The 20,748-nt window shown below is 47.5% G+C and overlaps 2 protein-coding genes across 4 annotated transcripts in view; one reads left to right on the top strand and one right to left on the bottom strand.

The window, feature by feature from the left end:
* The window catches only part of septin3 (septin 3), a 102,229-nt gene extending 99,675 nt beyond the window's left edge, over positions 1 to 2,554 (top strand). For 2 of the 3 annotated variants that reach the window (XM_078237679.1, XM_078237680.1), the window contains exons 9-10: positions 891 to 942; positions 1,610 to 2,554. In XM_078237679.1, coding sequence (XP_078093805.1) covers positions 891 to 942; positions 1,610 to 1,736 — 179 coding nt within the window. In that variant the 3' untranslated portion in view covers positions 1,737 to 2,554. The remainder of the gene's footprint in view (positions 1 to 890; positions 943 to 1,609) is intronic. The other variant, XM_078237681.1, reaches the window with a different exon arrangement.
* A 15,289-nt stretch (positions 2,555 to 17,843) lies between these two features.
* LOC144509205 (uncharacterized) overlaps positions 17,844 to 20,748 on the bottom strand; it is a 46,635-nt gene continuing 43,730 nt past the window's right edge. The window contains exon 6 of the mRNA XM_078237678.1: positions 17,844 to 18,693. Coding sequence (XP_078093804.1) covers positions 18,004 to 18,693 — 690 coding nt within the window. The 3' untranslated portion in view covers positions 17,844 to 18,003. The remainder of the gene's footprint in view (positions 18,694 to 20,748) is intronic.

The raw sequence follows: 20,748 nt of genomic DNA, 5'->3' as shown, positions 1-20,748 counted from the left end.
TTAGACATAGGAGCAGAGGTAGGCCATTTGGCCCATTGAGTCTGCTCTGCCATTCAGTGGGATTGTGACTGATCTGATATGATAATCCTCGATTCCACTTTCCCGCCTTATCCCCATAACCCTCGATTCCCTGACTGATTCAAAATCTGTCTATCTCAGCCTTGAACATACTTAACAACCCAGTCCCTACTGCCCTCTGCGGTAAAGAATTCCACAGATTCACCACCCTCTGAGAGAAGAAATTCCTCCTCATCTCTGTTTTAAATGGGCGACCCCCTTACTCTGAGACTGTTCCCTCTTGTCCTAGACTCTCAATTCTCAGCATCTACGCTATCAAGCCCCCTGAGAATCCGATACGTCTCAATAATGGCCTCTCATTCTTCTAAACTCCAATGAGTACAGGCCCAATCTACTCAACCTCTCCTCATAAGAAAACCCCTCCCTACCTGGGATTGACCTAATGAACCTTCTTAAACATTCACTTCCTCCATCACCGATGCACAGCCGTGTGTACCATCTACAAGATGCACTGCAGGCTCCACCAATACTTCTTCAACAGCATCTTCCAAACCTGCAACCTCTACCATCTAGAAGGACAAGATGCCTGGGAACACCACCAAGTCACTCAGCGTCCTGACAGAGAATTATAATGCCGTTCCTGCACTGTCGCTGGGTCAAGATCCTGGGACTCCCTCCCTAACAGCACTGTGGGTGTACCTATACCACATGGACTGCAGCAGCTCAAGGAGGCAGCTCAGCACCACCTTCTCAAGGGTAGTAAATGCTGACCTAGCCAGCGACACCCACATCCTATGACAGAAAGTTTGAGGAAGGAATTTTGTTTGTGAATGTTGCATTCTGACCTGCTGTTTCTTTCTGTCTCTTTCTAGTTGAGAATGTCACTCACTGTGAGTTTCCTCTTCTCCGGGACCTCATCGTTAGGTAACGCTAGTTCTTACACATACACCATATCCACAGTGCTTTTTATTATGGCTCACGAATCTCTCTCTTTATCTCCCTCCACATCTTTCTACTTTCTGCTCTTTGTCTTTTGCATGTTCTCTCCTCCATTTCTATATTTATTCACTCATCCCATCCCCTCTCTTTTCACCTTCTCCTCTTCCACATTTTTTGAATTTCACCGACATCGTGCTCTTCCTGTCTTTTCCACAACTTTAAACTCTTCTTTGCCCCCTCTCCCCCCACACTGCTCCCTCCCACATTGCCTCCCCCCCCCCCCCACCGCTCTCCCACCCTCTCTCCCTTCTAATTCCCATCCTTCCCTTTTATCGTTCACCATTTCCCCTCTAATCTCCCACTTTCTTGTTTATTTTCCCCTTTATTTGTTTCTTTGTCTGCTCGCTGAATCTATCTTCCTGCTCTGACTGTCTCCCTGTTGTTTTATTCTGTGTCTCTCCCTTTGCCTCTCTTTCTATCTCTCTTTTAACTGCCTTTCCCTCTTCTCCTGTCCGCCTCTCCCTCTCTGACTTTCCTTCTCTCGATGTGTGTCTGATTGTTCTAATCTCCTCCTCTCCTCTCTGTTGCCTTCTCTCTCTGCTCTTCTCGTGCCTTTCTCCTGCCGTCTCTGTGCGCGCTGCTCACTCTGCAGGACTCACCTCCAGGACCTGAAGGAGGTGACGCACAACATTTTCTACGAGACATATCGGGCAAAGCGGCTGAACGAAAACGGGAACCTGGCTAACGACACAGGAGAAGTGCACGAGAGTAACCTCTGAAGCCGCCCAGAGAACGGAAAGTCTTCAGTCCCTGGAACCTTGTGTAAAATCTCAATTTTGTAAGAACGAAAGCCAAGCAAACACAAATCTATCCCTTCAACAAGAGTGGAGCCTTTTAAAGTTCAAACCCTTGTTTGTGTCAGGCCTGTAATCCTCCCAATCGATAGAATATCTGTTGAATAGGTTACTTTGTGCTTATCTTTCAACACCTGCACTTCCCAATCCTGATCAATTTATTGCTCCCTTTTCAACATTTTCCCAGCTTTATCATGCCCTCTAAGTTTCTGTCCATTGGTGGTGTTGTGGTTATGTCACTGGATGAGTAACCCAGAGGCCCAGGCTAATGCTTTGGGGGACACGGGTTCAAATCTCACCACGGCAACTGGTGGAATTTAAATTTAGTTAATAAATCTGGAATATAAATCTAATGGCGTCCATGAAACTACTATCGATTGTCGTCAAAGCCATCTGGTTCACCACTGTCCTTTAGGGAGGGAAATCTGCTGTCCTTACCTGGTCTGGCCTACATGTGACTCCAGGCTCATGGGTTCACAAAGATAAGTGGAAAAGTGAATCGTGTGGAGGACGGAGAAGATCTGCAGAGAGATTTGGACAGGCTGAGTGAGTGGGCGAGGATATGGCAAATGGAGTATAACGTTGAGAAATGCGAGGTTATACACTTTGGAGGAAATAATAACAAATGGGATTACTATCTCAATGGAAACAAATTAAAACATGCTACCGTGCAAAGGGACCTGGGGGTCCTTGTGCATGAGACGCAAAAGCCCAGTCTGCAGGTACAACAGGTGATCAAGAAGGCAAATGGGATGTTGGCCTATATTGCGAAGGGGATAGAATATAAAAGCAGGGATGTCTTGATGCACCTGTACAGGGCATTGGTGAGGCCGCAGCTGGAATACTGTGTGCAGTATTGGTCCCCTTATATGAGGAAGGATATATTGGCATTGGAGGGAGTGCAGAGAAGGTTCACCAGGTTGATACCGGAGATGAGGGGTTTGGATTATGAGGAGAGGCTGAGGAGATTGGGTTTGTACTCGTTGGAGTTTAGAAGGATGAGGGGGGATCTTATGGAGACTTATAAGATAATGCGGGGGCTGGATAGGGTGGAGGCGGAGAGATTCTTTCCACTTAGTAAGGAAGTTAAAACTAGAGGACACAGCCTCAAAATAAAGGGGGGTCGGTTTAAGACAGAGTTGAGGAGGAACTTCTTCTCCCAGAGGGTGGTGAATCTCTGGAATTCTCTGCCCACTGAGGTGGTGGAGGCTACCTCGCTGAATATGTTTAAAGCACGGATGGATGGATTCCTGATCGGTAAGGGAATTAAGGGTTATGGGGATCAGGCGGGTAAGTGGTACTGATCCACGTCAGATCAGCCATGATCTTATTGAATGGCGGGGCAGGCTCGAGGGGCTAGATGGCCTACTCCTGCTCCTATTTCTTATGTTCTTATGTTTATAATATGGTTCCAGGGATGGGAAACTTCAATTACGAGGTTAGATTGGCAAGGTTGGGACTGTTATCCTTGGAGAGAAGAAGGCTAATAGGAGAATTAGAATCACACAATCCCTTCAATGCAAGAGGAGACCTTTAGGTCCATCGAGCCTGCACCAACCACAATCCCACCACGGTCCTATCCCCATGTGTTTATCCTGCTAATCCCCCTGACACTAAGGGACAATTTAGCATGGCCAATCAACCTAACCCGCACATCTTTGGACTGTGGGGGGAAACCGGAGCACCCGGAGGAAACCCACACAGACACGGGGAGAATGTGCAGACTCCGCACAGACAGTGACCCAAGGTTGGAATCGATCCCGGGTCCCTGGCACTGTGAGGCAGCAGTGCTAACCACTGTGCCACCGTGCCGCCCCCATTTGATAGAGATGTTCAGAATCATGAGGGGGCTGGACAGAGTAGGTAGGGAGATCCTCTTCCTGTTTGTAAAAGGATCGAAACCGAGAGAACACAGATTTAAATTGATTTGCAAAAGAAGCAAATGTGATGTGAGAAAAAAAATCTCCACCCAGCGAGTGGTTGGGGTCTGGAATGCGCTGCCTGGGAGCGTGGGGGAGGCAGCTTCAATCGGGGCTTTCAGGAGGGCATTTAATGATGATTTCAATAGAAACAATGTGCGGGGGGACTGGAAAAGGCAGGGGAATGGCACTAAGTCATGATGCTTGTTTGGAGAACCAGTGCAGATACGATGGGCCAAACGGCCTCCTTCTGCACCGTAACAACTCTGTGATTCAATGTGGTTGACCCTTAACTGCCCTCTGAAACAACTTAGAAACCACTCAGATCAAGGGCAATTTGTGATGAGTAACTAATTCCACCCCCCCACCACTCCCCACGAGTCACAAGTTGGCCAGACCGGGTAAGGACGGCAGATTTCCTTCCCTAAAGGACATTAGTGAACCAGATGGGCTTTTCTGACAGTCGACAATGGTTTCATGGTCACCATTAGACTTTTAGTTCCAGATTTTGAATTGAATTGAAATTGGGGGGATTTGGATCTGGGACCCTAAGCATTACCCCGGGCTCTCTGGATTACTAGCCCAGTGACAATACCACTACGTCACAGCCTCCCCTTACAGATGAGTGTGAGAGAGTGTGTGGCACTGACCTCCCACATTTAGAGACGGTGTGTGGGATTTCCCAGCCCCATCTATGGCAGAACCTGTCACGGACAGGATGGAAAACCCAGCAAAACCTCCGGCGACTTTTGGCAGGAACACGGCCATTGTTTTTGTCTTGAAGTCAATGTCGGCTGACTCTCCCACCCCGCCCCCACCCCCACCCCCATCCCGCCCCCACCCCCATCCCGCCCCCACCCCCACCCCCATCCCGCCCCCATCCCACCCCCACCCCCACTCCCATCCCGCCCCCACCCCCATCCCGCCCCCACCCCCATCCCGCCCCCACCCCATCCCGCCCCCACCCCCATCCCGCCCCCACCCCCATCCCGCCCCCACCCCCACCTACTCCCTCAGTTTCCCCACACCAGAGCTGTCTTTTGATTGGTGGGTGCCATCTGACCACCAAATGGCCACTTGGTGTTCACCATGCGGCATGTTCCGGAATGTTCTTTGCAATGATGGGGGAGTGGATGTAGCCTATCACAGCGCCAGTGGGTGATTACTGGGCACTTGGAAGAGTGCCATCTTCATGGGTTCCATTAATATTTCTTCTGAACGCACTGGGCCAGCGTAGGTTACACCCGTTGGACTCTGGGTTGTGGCATTGCCAATCCTTTTCCCTGACCTGCTTCATGCCATCACTTTTCTGATGCCTGTGTGCTCTTTCTGCATTTCTGGGTGAGCGTTGCCAGGCTATTTGACCCTGAAGGCCTCACACCAGTTCACACACGGTGTCTATTTTCTAATAGGGTTCAATCACTGTCACAAGCTATGGATGACCACTCCCTCCCTGATCCAGACCAATTATAGCACCTCGATCACCAAACTGAACCAGAGCCAGCCAACCCAGCAGCGACTGAGGATGTCCTTGTGCCCTTTGACCTATTACAAGTGTTTGGCATGACAGGAAGGTGTGGGATGGGTTGCATCATTTGTATTTGGACGGCGATTAGTTGAACTCCAGATTTAACTCCTTATCCTCCTGCCCCCAATTTCAGATTAAACAGAATGTAGGGTCAATGGTAACACCAGCTTACCCTAGTGAGGCAGAGCTAATATCGCAACAGTAACCATGGAAAGTAAGAAGTCTCGCGAACTCCAGATTAAAGTCCAACAGGTTTATTTCGTATCACGAGCTTTCAGACCTGATGAAAGAGCAGCGCTCCGAAAGCTGGTGTTGTGAGACTTCTTACTGTGCTTACCCCAGTCCAACACCGGCAACTCCACATCACAGTTGTGACGCTTCCTTGAGTTCACCACATTTGTTGCCACCCGCACAATCGGTGTTTCCCGGTTTTGTGTTCCTGATTAATGAACAGGAACACAGAGTTTCTGGAAAGCCTCCAATGAGTTGTTGGGTGTTGGCTCAACAGTGGCTGGGGTGTGTGGAGGTGCCACAGGCCGGACAAATCCTGGGTGTGTCATTCCCCAAAACACATCCATATCCCTGGAGTCTGCGTTTTGTAAAATCGGGACAAGTTTACCCCCAGTCATTACGGGATGAGGAATCAGACACATGAGCAACACTGACAGCACTGTCCCAGAACCTGACGCAAACATCTGACCCCCAGAACCTGACGCAAACATCTGAGCTGTCAAAGTTTGATGATGTGAAGGGAATATTCCTTCCACAGCCCCGATCTCCCTCTGCAGAAAAGAAACTGATAGATACTTGGCTGAAGATTATGTTCACGTGAAAGTTTATTACAATATGTGTTATTGGATGTTCTATTCTTTGTTCTGGAAGATTCCTATTGGACAATCCATGCTTTTCCATGTGGTGTTTGTGAGGTAATGCTAGTTTGATTTGTTTAAGATTATATCTGCACTTTATCTGCAAATCTTTGGATGAGTGAGAGGAACTAGGTTGAAAAAATGTTTTTTTTTACATATTGTATCTGTGGATTGTAAATGTTTATGTAATTTAAAATCAAGTAGGACTTTAGTACAAAAACAAGCCATTCGGCCCAACTGGTCCATTAGACCATAAGATGGAAGGCATGGGCAGGCCATTCAGCCCATCCTGTCTGCTAGTGCTTATGCTCCACAAGAGTCTCTTCACAGCACTCTGCATCTCACCTGATAAACATACCCTTCGCTATCCCTTTCTTAATCATGCGTTTATCTAATTTCCTCAAAAATGCTGTTTTCCTGAATTAGTGCAATGTGGGAGTGAGTTCCACATTCTCCCCACTCTCTGGCTAAAGAAGTTTCTCCAAAATTCCTCATTGGATTCATTAGTGACTCTCTATGGCTCCTCATTCTGGGCTGTTCCATAAGCGGGAACAGCCTTGCGTCACTTTTTTTTTCATAATCTTAAAGACCTCTATTAGGTCACCCTTCAGCCTTCTCTCTTCTTGAGAATGGACCATCCGCCAGTGTAATCTTTCCCAATAATATCTAAGTTCAATAATCTAATATCCACGTCAATGCATTTCGCACCTTCACCAAGCCTGTAGATCCTTTCTATTTCACAACCTGTGCACAGTGCCCCAAGTGTGGCCTAGCCAAGGCTTTGTAAAAGTTTCAATCCATTGGTAAATCCAAACTCAATCCATTCAGAAATGAACTTCAGAACTTGCTTCGCTGCTACGAAAGATTTTTGTGTCTGGACTCGTAAATCTCTTTGCTCCTCTGCCCCATTTAGACACCCATTTTCCAAGGTATTTCTGACTCTTTGTCCGCCCCACCATCTTATCAACTTTCCAATTCCCTACCCTTCGACAAGTTGATAACTATATTCCTTTCATTTGTTGCAGTTTTTTCCGTCTTTGCTACACGCACAGCACGGTGCCATCCATAAACTATAAAATTGTGGTCGTGATTCCCGTGTCCAAACATTTCGATAAATCTGGAACAACATTGATCTGAACCTTGATCTTTGTGGAAAGCAGGTCCCACTTTCCTCCAGTTCCATTTGTAACCTCCCTATTGCTGCTCTCTGTTTTGCAGCCAGCTTGCTTTCACTCTATCACTTGTCCACGTGATCTTACTCATGCATCTGCTATGTGGTACATTAGGTCTTTTGCAAAATATGAATCTCTACATTACACTGACCCCTCCCTCTGTTCCTTATCAAACATTTCAATAAAGTTACTCAAACATGACCTTCCCTTTTGAGATCCATGCTGATTACACTATTGTAGTTTTCATTTCGATGATACATTGAGGAAGGAAAATCTTTCTTACCAATGACATCAAGCTAATTTGGCTACAGTCCTGGACTCAAGGCCATAGAGGTTTACAGCATGGAAACAGGCCCTTCGGCCCAACTTGTCCATGCCACCCTTTTTTTAACCATTAAGCTAATCCCAATTACTGGCATTTGGCCCACATCCCGCTATACAAATCTTGCCCATGTAACTGTCTAAATGCTTTTTAAAAGACAAAATTGTACCCGCCTCTAATGATGCCTGTGGCAGCTTGTTCCAGACACTCAACGCCCTCTGTGTGAAATAATTGCCCCTCTGGACCCTTTTATATCTCTCCCCTCTCACCTTAAACCTATGCCCTCTAGTTTTAGTCTCCCCTACCTTTGGGAAAAGATGTTGACTATCTAGCTGATCTATGCCCCTATTATTTTAGAGACCTCTATAAGATCACCCCCTAAGCCTCCTACGCTCTTGGGGAAAAAAATCCCAGTCTATCCAGCCTCTCCTTATAACTCAAACCATCAAGTCCCGGTAGCATCCCAGTAAATCTTTTCTGCACTCTTTCTAGTTTAATAATATCCTTTCTATAATAGGGTGATCAGAACTGTACACTGTATTCCAAGTGTGGCCTTACCAATGTCTTGTACAACTTCAACAAGACATCCCAATTCCTGTCTTCAATGTTCTGACCAATGAAACTAAGCATGCCGAATGCCTTCTTCACCACCCTGTCCACCTGTGACTCCACTTTCAAGGAGCTATGAACCTGTACCCCTTGATTTCTTTGTTCCAAAACTCTCCCCAACATCCTACCATTAACTGAGTAAGTCCTGCCCTGGTTCGATCTATCAAAATGCATCACCTCGCATTTATCTAAATTAAACTCCATTTGCCATTTGTCAGCCCACTGGCCCGATTGATCAAGATCCCATTGCAATCCGAGATAACCTTCTTCACTGTCCACTATGCCACCAATCTTGGTGTCATCTGCAAACTTACTAACCATGCCTCTTAAATTCTCATCCAAATCATTAATATAAATGACAAATAACAGTGGGCCCAGCACTGATCCCTGAGGCACACCGCTGGTCACAGGCCTCCAGTTTGAAAAACAACCCTCTACAACCACCCTCTGGCTTCTGTCATCAAGCCAATTTTGTATCCAATTGGTTACTTCACCCTTATGCAAGAACCTACCAAGCGGTACCTTATCAAAGATCTTGCTAAAGTCCATGTAGACAACGTCGACTGCGCTGCCCTCATCTACCTTCTTGGTTACCCCTTCAAAAAACTCAATCAAATTCATGAGTCATGATTTTCCACTCACAAAGCCATGCTGACTGTCCCTAATCAGTCCTTGCGTCTCTAAATGCCTATAGATCCTGTCTCTCAAAATACCTTCCAACAACTTACCCACCACAGATGTGAGGCTCACCGGCCTGTAGTTCCCAGGCTTTTCCCTGCAGCCCTTTTTAAACAAAGGCACAACATTTGCCACCCTCCAATCTTCAGGCGCCTCACCCGTGACTATCGATGATTCAAATATCTCCGCTCGGGGACCCGCAATTTCCTCCCTAACCTCCCACAATTGATTTCAATATTAATATATTAAATTCATTTAGACTTGGGGATTTACCCGCTCTGAGTCTGATGACTTGTCAATTTCTATCTGAAAAGTCATTTAATATCTTTTTGATCTCTTCTTCTCATCTCATATCCCCCTGATAATCTCCCCGGTGAACACTGAGGCAATCTGATTCGTGTTTCTGCCATTTCACTGTCATTATTTGTGAGTTTATTTTGGGCATCTGTTCGTGACATTGGAGTGGTTCAGTTGCACTCCACTATTGGGAAGTATTCCATCCACTCCGCGACATTCTCTCATTTTTTGTCAATGATCACAAGCCAAATATTGACTGGTTTGTTTGACTTGTACAGCAGTTCTCAGGTGTCACTGTGTCATTGACTGGACAACTGACCATCAGTGATCCAACCAGAAATGATTGATTTTTCCAATGTTTAATTAACTTGTTTAGGGAAGTGGTGATAGCCATGGAATGGGTTAAATGGCATTGGATTAGGAAATGATTTGTTCCCTTGGAATGTTTCTAGGAGTCAGCCCAGGCAGGCTCGCTCAGGCAGGGCGAAGTGTGTGCCAAAGTGGTTACGGCAGGCTCTTGAGAAACCCTGGGGTGAAAACGATGCAACAGGCGGCACGGTGGCACAGTGGTTAGCGTTGCTGCCTCACAGCACCAGGGACACAGGTTCGATTCCTGGCTTGGGACACTATCTGTTTGGAGCTTGCACATTCTCCCCTTGTCTGTGTGGGTTTCCTCCGGGTGCTCCGGTTTCCTCCCACAGTCTGAAAGGCGTGCTGGTTAAGTGCATTGGCCGTGCTAAATTCTCCCTCAGTGTTCCCAAACAGGCACCAGGGTGTGGTGACAAAGGGATTGTCACAGTAACTTCATTGCAGTGTTAATGTAAGCCTTACTTGAGACTCATAAATTAACTTCAGGCAGAGATGTATTGAAATTCTTGAGCATATATGAGGTAGGCTTGGGGCAACTTCAGGGCAAGTTATATTGGACTCTTGGAGGAGACAAGGTACTTGTAAAGAGTTAATGATGGCCCCATCCAATGTTGTGTCGGCCTGTTTGTAAATGTTGATTGTCCTTGTGTCGCAGTTTCAGCTGGAGGTCTGATTGGGCCGCTGGGGGCGGAGGTCACCTTCACTTTTTGGGTAAGTGAGAACTTTGCCGACTTACACCACTTCTCTTCAAAAGTATTCCCCATCCGTCCAATCGCTGATCGGGCAAGGCATAAATGGAATGATTTGTATGAGGACAAGGCAGTGAACACATCGGAACTTAGCAGAGAACTGAAGACTTTTCCTCCTCAGTAAATCCCAGTCACAGCACAAGTTGGCATTCTCTTTACAGAGTGGCAGTCTTCCTCTGACATGGTCTTCTCCCTCTCCTTCCTGGGTCACACCATGCCATACACCATGAGTAGGGGAGAGAAAGTCTGCCTAGCTTTCTGCCATCCCGTCCATTCCTCGAATCCTGGGCCACCATCCACGGCTGTACCTTCTACTATTTATGGCCCACACGTTGAAATCTGCCCTCCAGATCCATCTGCTTCTCTCTCCACCCCCTCCCCACCGTTTAAAGACCAGTCCTAAAACCCCACATCTCTGACTGAGTAATTGATCAATCCAAACCTTTCTGTTTCTTTCTTACACCTCGGTGGAGCACCTTGCAGCGTTTTTCTGCATTAAAGACCCTTAGAAATGCGAATTATTGGTAATAAATACTTAGCTAGCCAAAAGGCATGGCCCTAAAATAAAAGTATCCATAACCTGCTCGAGAAAACATTGAATAAATTTAGGTGTCTGTATCTCGCTCCCTTTAACCTACACAAAACTTTCAATCAAGCAGAATATTTTCCTTTTCCTTCATGAGGTGTGGCTGTTGTTGCCCATCCCTAGTTGCCCTTGACAAGGCGATGGTGATCTGCCTTCTTGAACAACTGCAGCCCATGTGTCGCAGGTACACCCACAGTGCTGTTAGAGAGGGAGTTCTAGGATTTTGACCCAGCGACAGTGAAGGAACGGCCGATATATTTCCAAGTCAGGATGGTGAGTGGGTTGGAGGGGAACTTGCAGGTGGTGGTGTTCCCAGGTATCTGCTGCCCCTGTCCTTCTAAGTGGTGGAAGTCATTGGGCTTGGAAGGTGCTGCCCAAGGAGCCTTGGTGAGTTGCTGCTGTGCATCTTGTAGATGGTGCTCACGGCTGCCACTGTTGGTGGTGGAGGGAGTGAATGTTTGTGGAAGGGGTCGCAATCAAGCGGGGCTGCTTTGTCCTGGATGGAGTCGAGCTTCTTGAGTGTTGTTGGAGGCGCTCCCATCCAGGCAAGTGGGGAGTATTCCATCACACTCCTGACTTGTGCCTTGTAGACATGGACAAGGTTTGGGCAATCAAGAATTTTTGCTTCTTACAGTAGTATTCTTTGAAGTTTTGTTTTTGAAATGGGCTTAAATTTGATTTAACTTTGAAATTTAACAGCTGGTATTCATTAGCATATTTAACCACATTAGCATATTTAACCTCATTAGCATATTTAACGTAACAGAATGCCCCTGGTCAGCAGAGTTAGATTGGAAAACCTGATACTGAGCCGAATGAGGAGCTATCGGGGCAAATGACCAAAAACTTGGTCAAAGTTAGATTTTGAGGAGCCACTTAAAGGAGTAGAGCAAGGTGGAGAGGCGGAGAGGTGTACAGACAGTAAATCAGAATAATGGATGCCTCGTTGTGTCATGGCCCAGATCCAGCCTTGTCAATCATCAGCTTACGAATCTTGGAGAAGAGAGAGACAGCAAAGGCAGCTGAACCTCGGAGGAATGATTCCCGAATTATGGAAATGCAACATGGAGATCAAACTAAATGAATTTAGAAGTGGAAATAAGTGATTTGGAGGCAGAACTAACCATTATGTAGGTGGAATTAGGTGAATTATGGAGGTAGGGTTAAGTGATGTGGAGGGTTGGAGCTAAGGGATAATGGGGCAGGGATTAAGCTGTGCTGTTGTGGTATGAAAATGGAATGATGTTATTGAGATAGCATCGCTAACTTGGGAAAATGTCACACGGTTTCCTTGGACAAAGACAGCAACATGCCAAAGAAGGAATATTGAAGGATGAAGGCTAAACTTTTGAGGGTTTTAAGAAAGGTCTCGAAGAAGAAGGTGCAGCAGGTTAGAGATGGAGGAGGGAGTTCCAGAATCTGCTAAGTGGTCCTGGAGGTAAACAGAGGGTGGTGCAAAGTGATTCTGGAGAAGGGACCATGTCACTGTGAAGTATGGCTGTCTGAGAGCCAGAAATACAAGGGCTATGTCTGGTGTAAGAGAAGCAGTTTCTAACAGGAAACTTCCATTATTCCTGATGTGATTTGATTTATTATTGTCACATGTATTAACATACAGTGAAAAGTATTGTTTCTTGTGCGCTATACAGACAAAGCATACCAGAAGGAAAGGAGAGAGTGCAGAATGTAGTGTTACAGTCATAGCTAGGGTGTAGAGAAAGGTCAACTTAATGCAAGGTAGGTCCATTCAAAAGTCTGACGTCAGCAGGGAAGAAGCTGTTCTTGAGTCGGTTGGTACATGACCTCAGTACCTTTTTCCTGATGGAAGAAGGTGGAAGAGAGAATGTCCGGGCTGCGTCCTTGATTGTGCTGGCTGCTTTGCCGAGACAGCAGGAAGTGTAGACAGAATCAATGGATGGGAGGCTGGTTGATATGAAGGTTATCATTAAGCCATAGGAACATAACAAAAGGAGTAGGACATTTAGCCCCTTGAGCCTGGTCCAGTTAGTAAAATCATTCATTGATCTGAAACCGAGTGCCATATTTCTCCTCTTAATAAATTCCCAATAGTTTTGGTTTTAAGATTGACTTTTATATTGATCTTGTTTTAATTCAGATTATAAGAGTCCAGTATCCATGTGCCTATTCCCAATGTTTACACACTAAATCTCATGACCATGGACTTGGCGTCAATGAACCTTCCTCTTTGGAAAGTCAATTCCTTGGCTGGGGTGTAGTTCTCTGATTCTGCTCTCACAAAGTCTGAGCTATAAAAGGCTCTTCAAATGCTGGAAGGCCCTCGAGCACTTCAGGCTCCATGCTCTTAGTGTCAATTCGACGTGACCTCTCTCTACTCTAACTCCAGCTGCTACATCATCGCGTTGCCTGATTGTACTGTCAATAAATAACAAATCCACTAAAATTGGGAGATCTGAAATGTGACCTGGATTTGCCTCACGACACAAGCTATTTTCCTTTCCTGGTAGTACTCAGCAGAGTTAAATATACCCAATCACCATCTACTGTGTCCTGAAGATCTTGACCACTGCTCGGTAAGTCTGACCGCGTGGCACCTTCAGGTAAGAGGACAGGTTGTGAAAGGACATCTTGGCATTGTGCCCTCTGAACACCCACTGAGAACAGTCATGAAAGGTCCATCCCAAAAGAAGGACAATTGGTTGTGAGCTAGACCTCACCCACACTGACAAAGCGGCAATCGTAAGATTCTGCCATCCAGCCTCTGGCTTTGACACCTTCTGGCCCTCACCATCCCCACTTGGTGCAGCAAGAAACCCTCGGAGCACTGCGGTGTGCAATGCAGTGTGCCAATCCCTCAGTCATTTACTGCAATCATTGTCACTGTACAGATAACTCAATCACTGTGGACCCATGATAATCAGTTTCCTCAGCAACAGAAACTTAATCAATTGCAGAATAGCGTGTGCTTGTTTCAGAGTTAGGTGCTTCGAAAGAATGAGTGAAATTCCATGGAATGGGATTGGACGAGGAGTAATGTTCTGCAATGGACTCCTGCACATAATCAGAATTATATACAGTTGGAAATTGTATCTGACTGCCCTGTACAAGGGTAAGAATGGAATGTGTTGGGCTAAGAGCTCTATAACTCAGTTGAATTTGATTTGATTTATTATTGTCACGTGTATTAGTATACAATGAAAAGTATTGTTTCTTGTGCGCTATACAGACAAAGCATACTGTTCATAGAGACGGAATGGAGAGAGTGCAGAATGTAATGTTACAGTCATAGCTAGAGAAAGATCAACTTAATACGAGGTAGGTCCATTCGAAAGTCTGATGGCAGCAGGGAAGCAACTGTCCTTGAGTCAGTTAGAACGTGACCTCAGACTTTTGTATCTTTTTCCCGACGGAATAAAGTGGAAGAGAGAATGTCCAGGGTGCGTGGGGTCCTTAATTATGCTGGCTGCTTTGCCAAGGCAGCGGGAAGTGTAGACGGAGTCAATGGATGGGAGGCTGGTTTGCGTGATGGGTTTGGTTACATTCACTACATTTTGTAGTTTCTTGCGGCCTTGGACAGAGCAGGAGCCATACCAAGCTGTGATACAACCTGAGAGGATGCTTTCTATGGTGCATCTGTAAAAACTGGTGAGAGTCGTAGCTGACATGCCAAATTTCCTTAGTCTTCTGAGAAAGTAGAGGCATTGGTGGGTTTTCTTAACGATAGAGTCAGCGTGGGGGGACCAGGACAGGTTGTTGGTGATGTGGACACCTAAAAACCTGAAGCTTTCGACCGTTAACCGTGAGTTTGCATTAGGGGAGGTTGTGCCTGCGGTTAAATCAACAGTGCATGTCTTAATCACCAATATCGCCCACAGCAGTAAACTCACTCTCTTCTGTATTATTCACTTAATTTAGTGATGTTGACTATTGTTTGTGTAAACTGTAGATGTCGATACACAAGACTTGTGCTCTGAAGATTGGGGAAGATGTTTAATGTACAAGATGAGGAATGTTGTACAGTTATTGTTAGCTCCTGTTAATTCCCATCTGTTAAACAAAATGACCTGCATTTCTCATGGATGTGCTTTTAATGTGGATATACAGAACACACGAACTGTCAGTGGTGGAATGAATCCTGCAGAAATCCAATGACTTTCTACAATTCAATAACAGAAATAAAAAGACACGGAATCACTGACCTTATCGAATGTGATTCACTCTGTGCAGAACTCGCAATTTCATATTTAGCAGTTATTGTTAAGTAGGCAATAGAAATCATTGGCCTGCTGTACATTTTTGGTGTTTTTATCCTCCACTCTCTTCACTGAGTAGACCACAGGGCTGAGGGGGTGTGAGCGCTGTTCCCTCGTCAAGCGGGAGTTGGGGCACTGCCGCAGTTACGACACGGGCAGCAGAGTTTTGGATGGCCTTCAGTTCACCGAGGGTGGAATGTGGGAGGCTAATTGGAGGGGAATTGGGATAGTTGAGTCTCAGGATATGACGGCAGGAATGGTGGCACAGGGGTTAGCACTGCTGCCTCACAGAGCCAGGGACCCGGGTTCAATTCCCGGCTTGGGTCACTGTCTGTGTGGAGTCTGCACGTTCTCCCCGTGTCTGCGTGGGTTTGCGCCCACACTCCAAAGATGTGCGGGTTAAGTGGATTGGCCATGCTAAATTGCCCCTTAGTGTCAGGGGACTAACTAGGGTAAATGCATGGGGTAATGGAGATAGGGCCTGGATGGGATTGTGGTCAGTGCAGACTCGATGGGCCGAATGGCCTCCTTCTGCACTGTAGGGATTCTATGATTCTATGAATGAGGGTTCCAGCAGCAGAGGAATTGAGACAAAGGAAATTGGGCAATGTCACGGAGGTGGAAACAGCGATGGCACAAGTGTGAAGTCGGAAGCACAAGTCAGGATCAAATTGGACATTAAGACCGGAATGTTTTTCCCGTCCGGCACACACACACACTGGGTGATCCCGGATTGTGAAACACATTCCCAGACACAGTCGGCCCTGGAGTGTAACCCTCACCCTGTCTGGCCAATCGCCGGCCATCCAGTGTGAAATGCACTCTGGGAAAGGCTGAGCATTCCAGGGAGAGCGGGAAGAGGGCAGCTTCAGAGAAAAGGGAGCGTGCATTTCCAGTGTGCGCCTCAGGGTGGCAGCATCTGCGGAGCTGCTGACTCATCAATAATAAATACCAATATTCAAACTGCAGAAAGTGTCTGAGCAGCGACCAGACACAGAGCCCAGACACAGACACAGAGCCCAGACACAGACACAGAGCCCAGACACAGACACAGAGCACAGACACAGAGCCCAGATGCAGACACAGAGCCCAGACATAAACACAGAGCCTAGACACAGACACAGAGCCCAGACACAGACACAGAGCGCAGACACAGACACAGAGCCCAGACACAGAGCCCAGACACAGAGCCCAGACACAAACACAGAGCCCAGACACAGAGAGCCCAGACACAGAGCCCAGATGCAGACACAGAACCCAGACACCAGCCCAGACACAGACATAGAGCACAGACACAGAGCCCAGACACAGACACAGAGCGCAGACACAGACACAGAGCCCAGACACAGAGCCCAGACACAAGCCCAGACACAAGCCCAGACACAAACACAGAGCCCAGACACAGAGAGCCCAGACACAGAGCCCAGATGCAGACACAGAACCCAGACACCAGCCCAGACACAGACATAGAGCACAGACACAGAGCCCAGACACAGACACAGAGCCCAGACATAAACACAGAGCACAGACATAAACACAGAGCACAGACACAGAGCCCAGATGCAGACACAGAACCCAGACACCAGCCCAGACACAGAGCCCAGACACAGACACAGAGCCCGGACACAGAGCCCAGGCATAAACACAGAGCACAGACATAAACACAGAGCAGAGACACAGAGCCCAGACACAAACACAGAACCCAGACACAGAGCCCAGACACAGAGCCCAGATGCAGACACAGAGCCCAGACACAAGCCCAGACACAAACACAGAGCCCAGACACAAGCCCAGACACAAACACAGAGCCCAGATGCAGACACAGAGCCCAGACGCAGACACAGAACCCAGACACAGACACAGAGCCCAGATGCAGAGCCCTGACGCACATCTCAGACACAGAGCACAGACACAGAGCCAGACACGGAGCCCAGACGCAGACACAGAGACAAAGCCCAGACACAGAGCCCAGACGCAGAGCACAGACACAGACACAGAGCTCAGACACATCTCTTCATTTTATTTAAACTTTGACCCTGGATCGAGCTTCCCGCTTGGCCATTTGGGTCCACCCACCAACTGTAAAGGCCAACAGGCTGCCGAAAATCCCATTCAACTGGTGTTAAATTCATTTTAATTGACTTGGGGTTATGGGGGCAGGGTCTGGGTGGGATTGTGGTCGGTGCAGACTCAATGGGCCGAATGGTCACCTTCTGCACTGTAGGGATTGTATGATTCTTGTTGGCGGGGGTGCTTCCAACACTGGCTCAAGCCAGACTGAAGAATCACACAAGGCCGTGAAGATGTCGGGAAGCATCTTATAGATAAAATTCTGGTCCAGATTTGTGAGCAGACTGGTTTAATCTCAGGCTGTTGCCTGGGCGAGGGATGGAATCGGTAGCTAAGGAGCAGTGCTTGGAGCGGGGATTGAAAACAGTGGCTTCTCTCTTCCCGATAGTTAATTGAAGAAGATTTCAGTTGATGCAGTGCTAGATGTCAGTTTAGTGACATCTCGTCAGTTTATCCTCCCTTTGCCTCAGTCGCCGTTCTCTGCACACTTCAGTCAACAAATCTTCAATGATTCTCTCTATCAAAGTGTAAATAAATGTTGAGGTGATTTACTGAGCAGCGATAATACTGTCCAGGGAGCAATTGGCTGCTCACTGGATATACACATGATGTGAATGGACAGAGGACTAATTGGAGATGGGGCATTAGGAATATTAGTTTTATTATCCAAACATCCGTTACAGAATGATGCAGAACTAAAGCAAATTCCAAATACAACACTGTCAGCAAGGCCCCATTACAGGGGGTAGTCTGGGATTCCCCAACCTCACCCGGGACTGGGATTCCCCAACCTCACCCGGGGCTAGAATTCCCCAACCTCACCCGGGGCTGGGATTCCCCAACCTCACCCAGGACTGGGATTCCCCAACCTCGCCCGGGACTAGAATTCTCCAACCTCACCCGGGACTGGAATTCTCCGGTCCCGCTGCAGCGAATGGGCTTTTGGCTGAATGCCGAATTCTCCATTCTCACTGGCTGTGGTGGCGGGACATGGGACATTGGGGTATTGCGGTCATTATCTTCTCTCTTTTCCTCCATTGCTTCCAGATCTAAGGTTGAATAATGCACCTGCCTTTCTTGTCGCATTTGCTGCGCCCGTGGCGATCGCTCCTGTTGTGGCAACAGCTGTTGTGGTGACAAACCCAGATCTCTTGGCGACTGTTCCCGTGACAACTGCTGGTCCCATGGGAACTGTTGGTACCTTGGCAACCACTGGTCCCCTGGCAACCGCTGGTCCCTGGATAACTGATGATCTCCTGACAACTGTTGGTCCCCTGGCAATTGGTGGTCCCGTGGTAACTGCTGATCCCGTGGCAACTGCTGGTCCCTTGGCAACCGCTGGTCCCGTGGTAACCGCTGGTCCGTTGGCAACCGCTGGTCCCGTGGTAACCGCTGGTCCCTTGGCAACCGCTGGTCCCGTGGTAACCGCTGGTCCTGTGGTAACCGCTGGTCCCGTGGTAACTGCTGGTCCCTTGGCAACCGCTGCTTGTGAGGAGATAAAGAATGTTAAAGTCTACCATAAGAAAAGTAAATCTCAGGGCTTTGCTTGTGCAGATGTTCACATTAAAGAGAGAGAAAGAGAGACTTGCAGTCACAAACACAAAGCACTTTACAGCCAATGAAATATCTTTTGAAGTTCCAAATCTTTCATAAAATCAATTTGGAGGATTCAGGTCAAATTAACAAAATTTTAAACATTACACTCTGATTCAGGGGGAAAACAAAAAGAATGTCTCAGGTGAAACAAGATGTGATTCTCAGCGTTAACGATGTATTCCAGTCACTCTGGTGTCCACTGCTTGGGGAAGGTGGCAGCTGAATGACCAACGTTGCCTGGACACCCTGATACAAACACAGCCGCAAAGGTGACCATTCAGTCAGGCAGACACTGGTCACCTCCATCGTGGACCTGCGGATGGTCACTATTGGAGCAGTCCAACGAGGTGGTTCCCCCGATATGGTTCTCCCCTCAGATATCCCGGTTTGCAAAGATCAGGAACATGGGACTGAAGTGCAGCGAAAGGATGAGGAACAGACTCTTCAAATAGTGGAGTGTGGGCAACATATGTACAGAGTAAGATCCCACAGACTGCAATGTGATCGTGACCAAGAATCATCTGATTTTAGGTCTTGGAGTTAAGAAGTAAACATTGAGGAGAGCTCCCCTGCTCTTCCGTACTATTCAATCGGATTGTTTATGTGTGCCTCAGAAAGCAGTCAGAGCTTCTGCTTCCGAGCTCAGCTGAAAGGCAGCACTTCTGACAATGCGGCATTCCCCTGACGCCACACCGAGATGCCAGTCCGGGCCTTTGTGCTCGGGTTGCTGAACCCACAGCCTCCTCCAATCAGATGAGAGAGCGTTGCCCACTGAGTCACAGCTGAGGTCAGCACCAAGACGGGGGATCATCAACTTCAGTGATTGGCCAGTCAGGAAGCAAGTCAACCTTCCCTTCTCATCCTTCTCGACCTGTCGGCAGCCTTTGATATGTTTGACCACACCATTCTCCTCCACCAATCCGCTCCGGCTGCCTGGGATTGTTCTCACTGGGTTCCATTCTAATCTGGGCAATCCTCTATTCCTGCTCCTTCCATTCTCTCGAACATTCAATCGTATTTCTCATCAACACAACATCAACAATCTCAGTTTCCACAGGTACACTGTCGATAATCTGCCATGACCTCTCTTGAACCCTGTTACTAGGCAATCAGACTACTGGACAACAGTATCTTCTGATTAAATCCTGGGAAGACCTAAGCCATTGTTCTGATTCACTGTTCCAAACTTGCATCAAGCCTCCTTTGCCCATCACTCCAGTGCTCACTGACCTACATTTGCTCCAAGCTAAACCTCGGTCTTAAAACTCTCACCCTTGATTTTCAATCCCTCCAAACCCACAACCCTCCGAGATCTCTGTATTCCTCCAATTCTGGTCTCTTGAGCATCCTCGGTTTTAATCACTTTGCCATTGGTGGCCAAGCCTTCAGCTGCCTGGACCCTAAGTTCTGGATCTCCCTCCCTATGGGCGGCACGGTGGCACAGTGGTTAGCACCCAGAGGAACACGGGGAGAACGTGCAAACTCCACACAGGCAGCAACCCGAGGTCGGAATTGAACCCGGATCCCAGGTGCCCTGAGGCAACAGTGCTAACCACTGGGCCACTGTGTTTCACAGGAAGAAGTCTAACAACACCAGGTTAAAGTCCAACAGGTTTATTTGGTCGCAAAAGCCACGAGCTTTCGGAACAGGCTGTCCCTTCGTCAGGTGGGTGGGAGTTCTGATTACAAACAGGGCACGAAGACACAAACTCAATTTACATGAATAATGATTGGAATGTGAGTCTTTACAGCTAATCAAGTCTCAAAGGTACAGACAATGTGAGTGGAGAGAGGGTTAAGCACAGGTTAAAGAGATGGGTATTGTCTCCAGACAGGACAGTTAGTGAGATTTTGCACATCCAGGCAGGTTGTGGGGGTTACAGATAGTGTGACATGAACCCAAGATCCCGGTTGAGGCCGTCATCATGTGTGCGGAACCTG

Source organism: Mustelus asterias, chromosome 21, assembly GCF_964213995.1.
Source record: "Mustelus asterias chromosome 21, sMusAst1.hap1.1, whole genome shotgun sequence".
Taxonomy (NCBI): Eukaryota; Metazoa; Chordata; class Chondrichthyes; order Carcharhiniformes; family Triakidae; genus Mustelus; species Mustelus asterias.
Note: the sequence above shows the minus strand (reverse complement) of the source record. Positions and strands in the feature narration are given on the sequence as shown.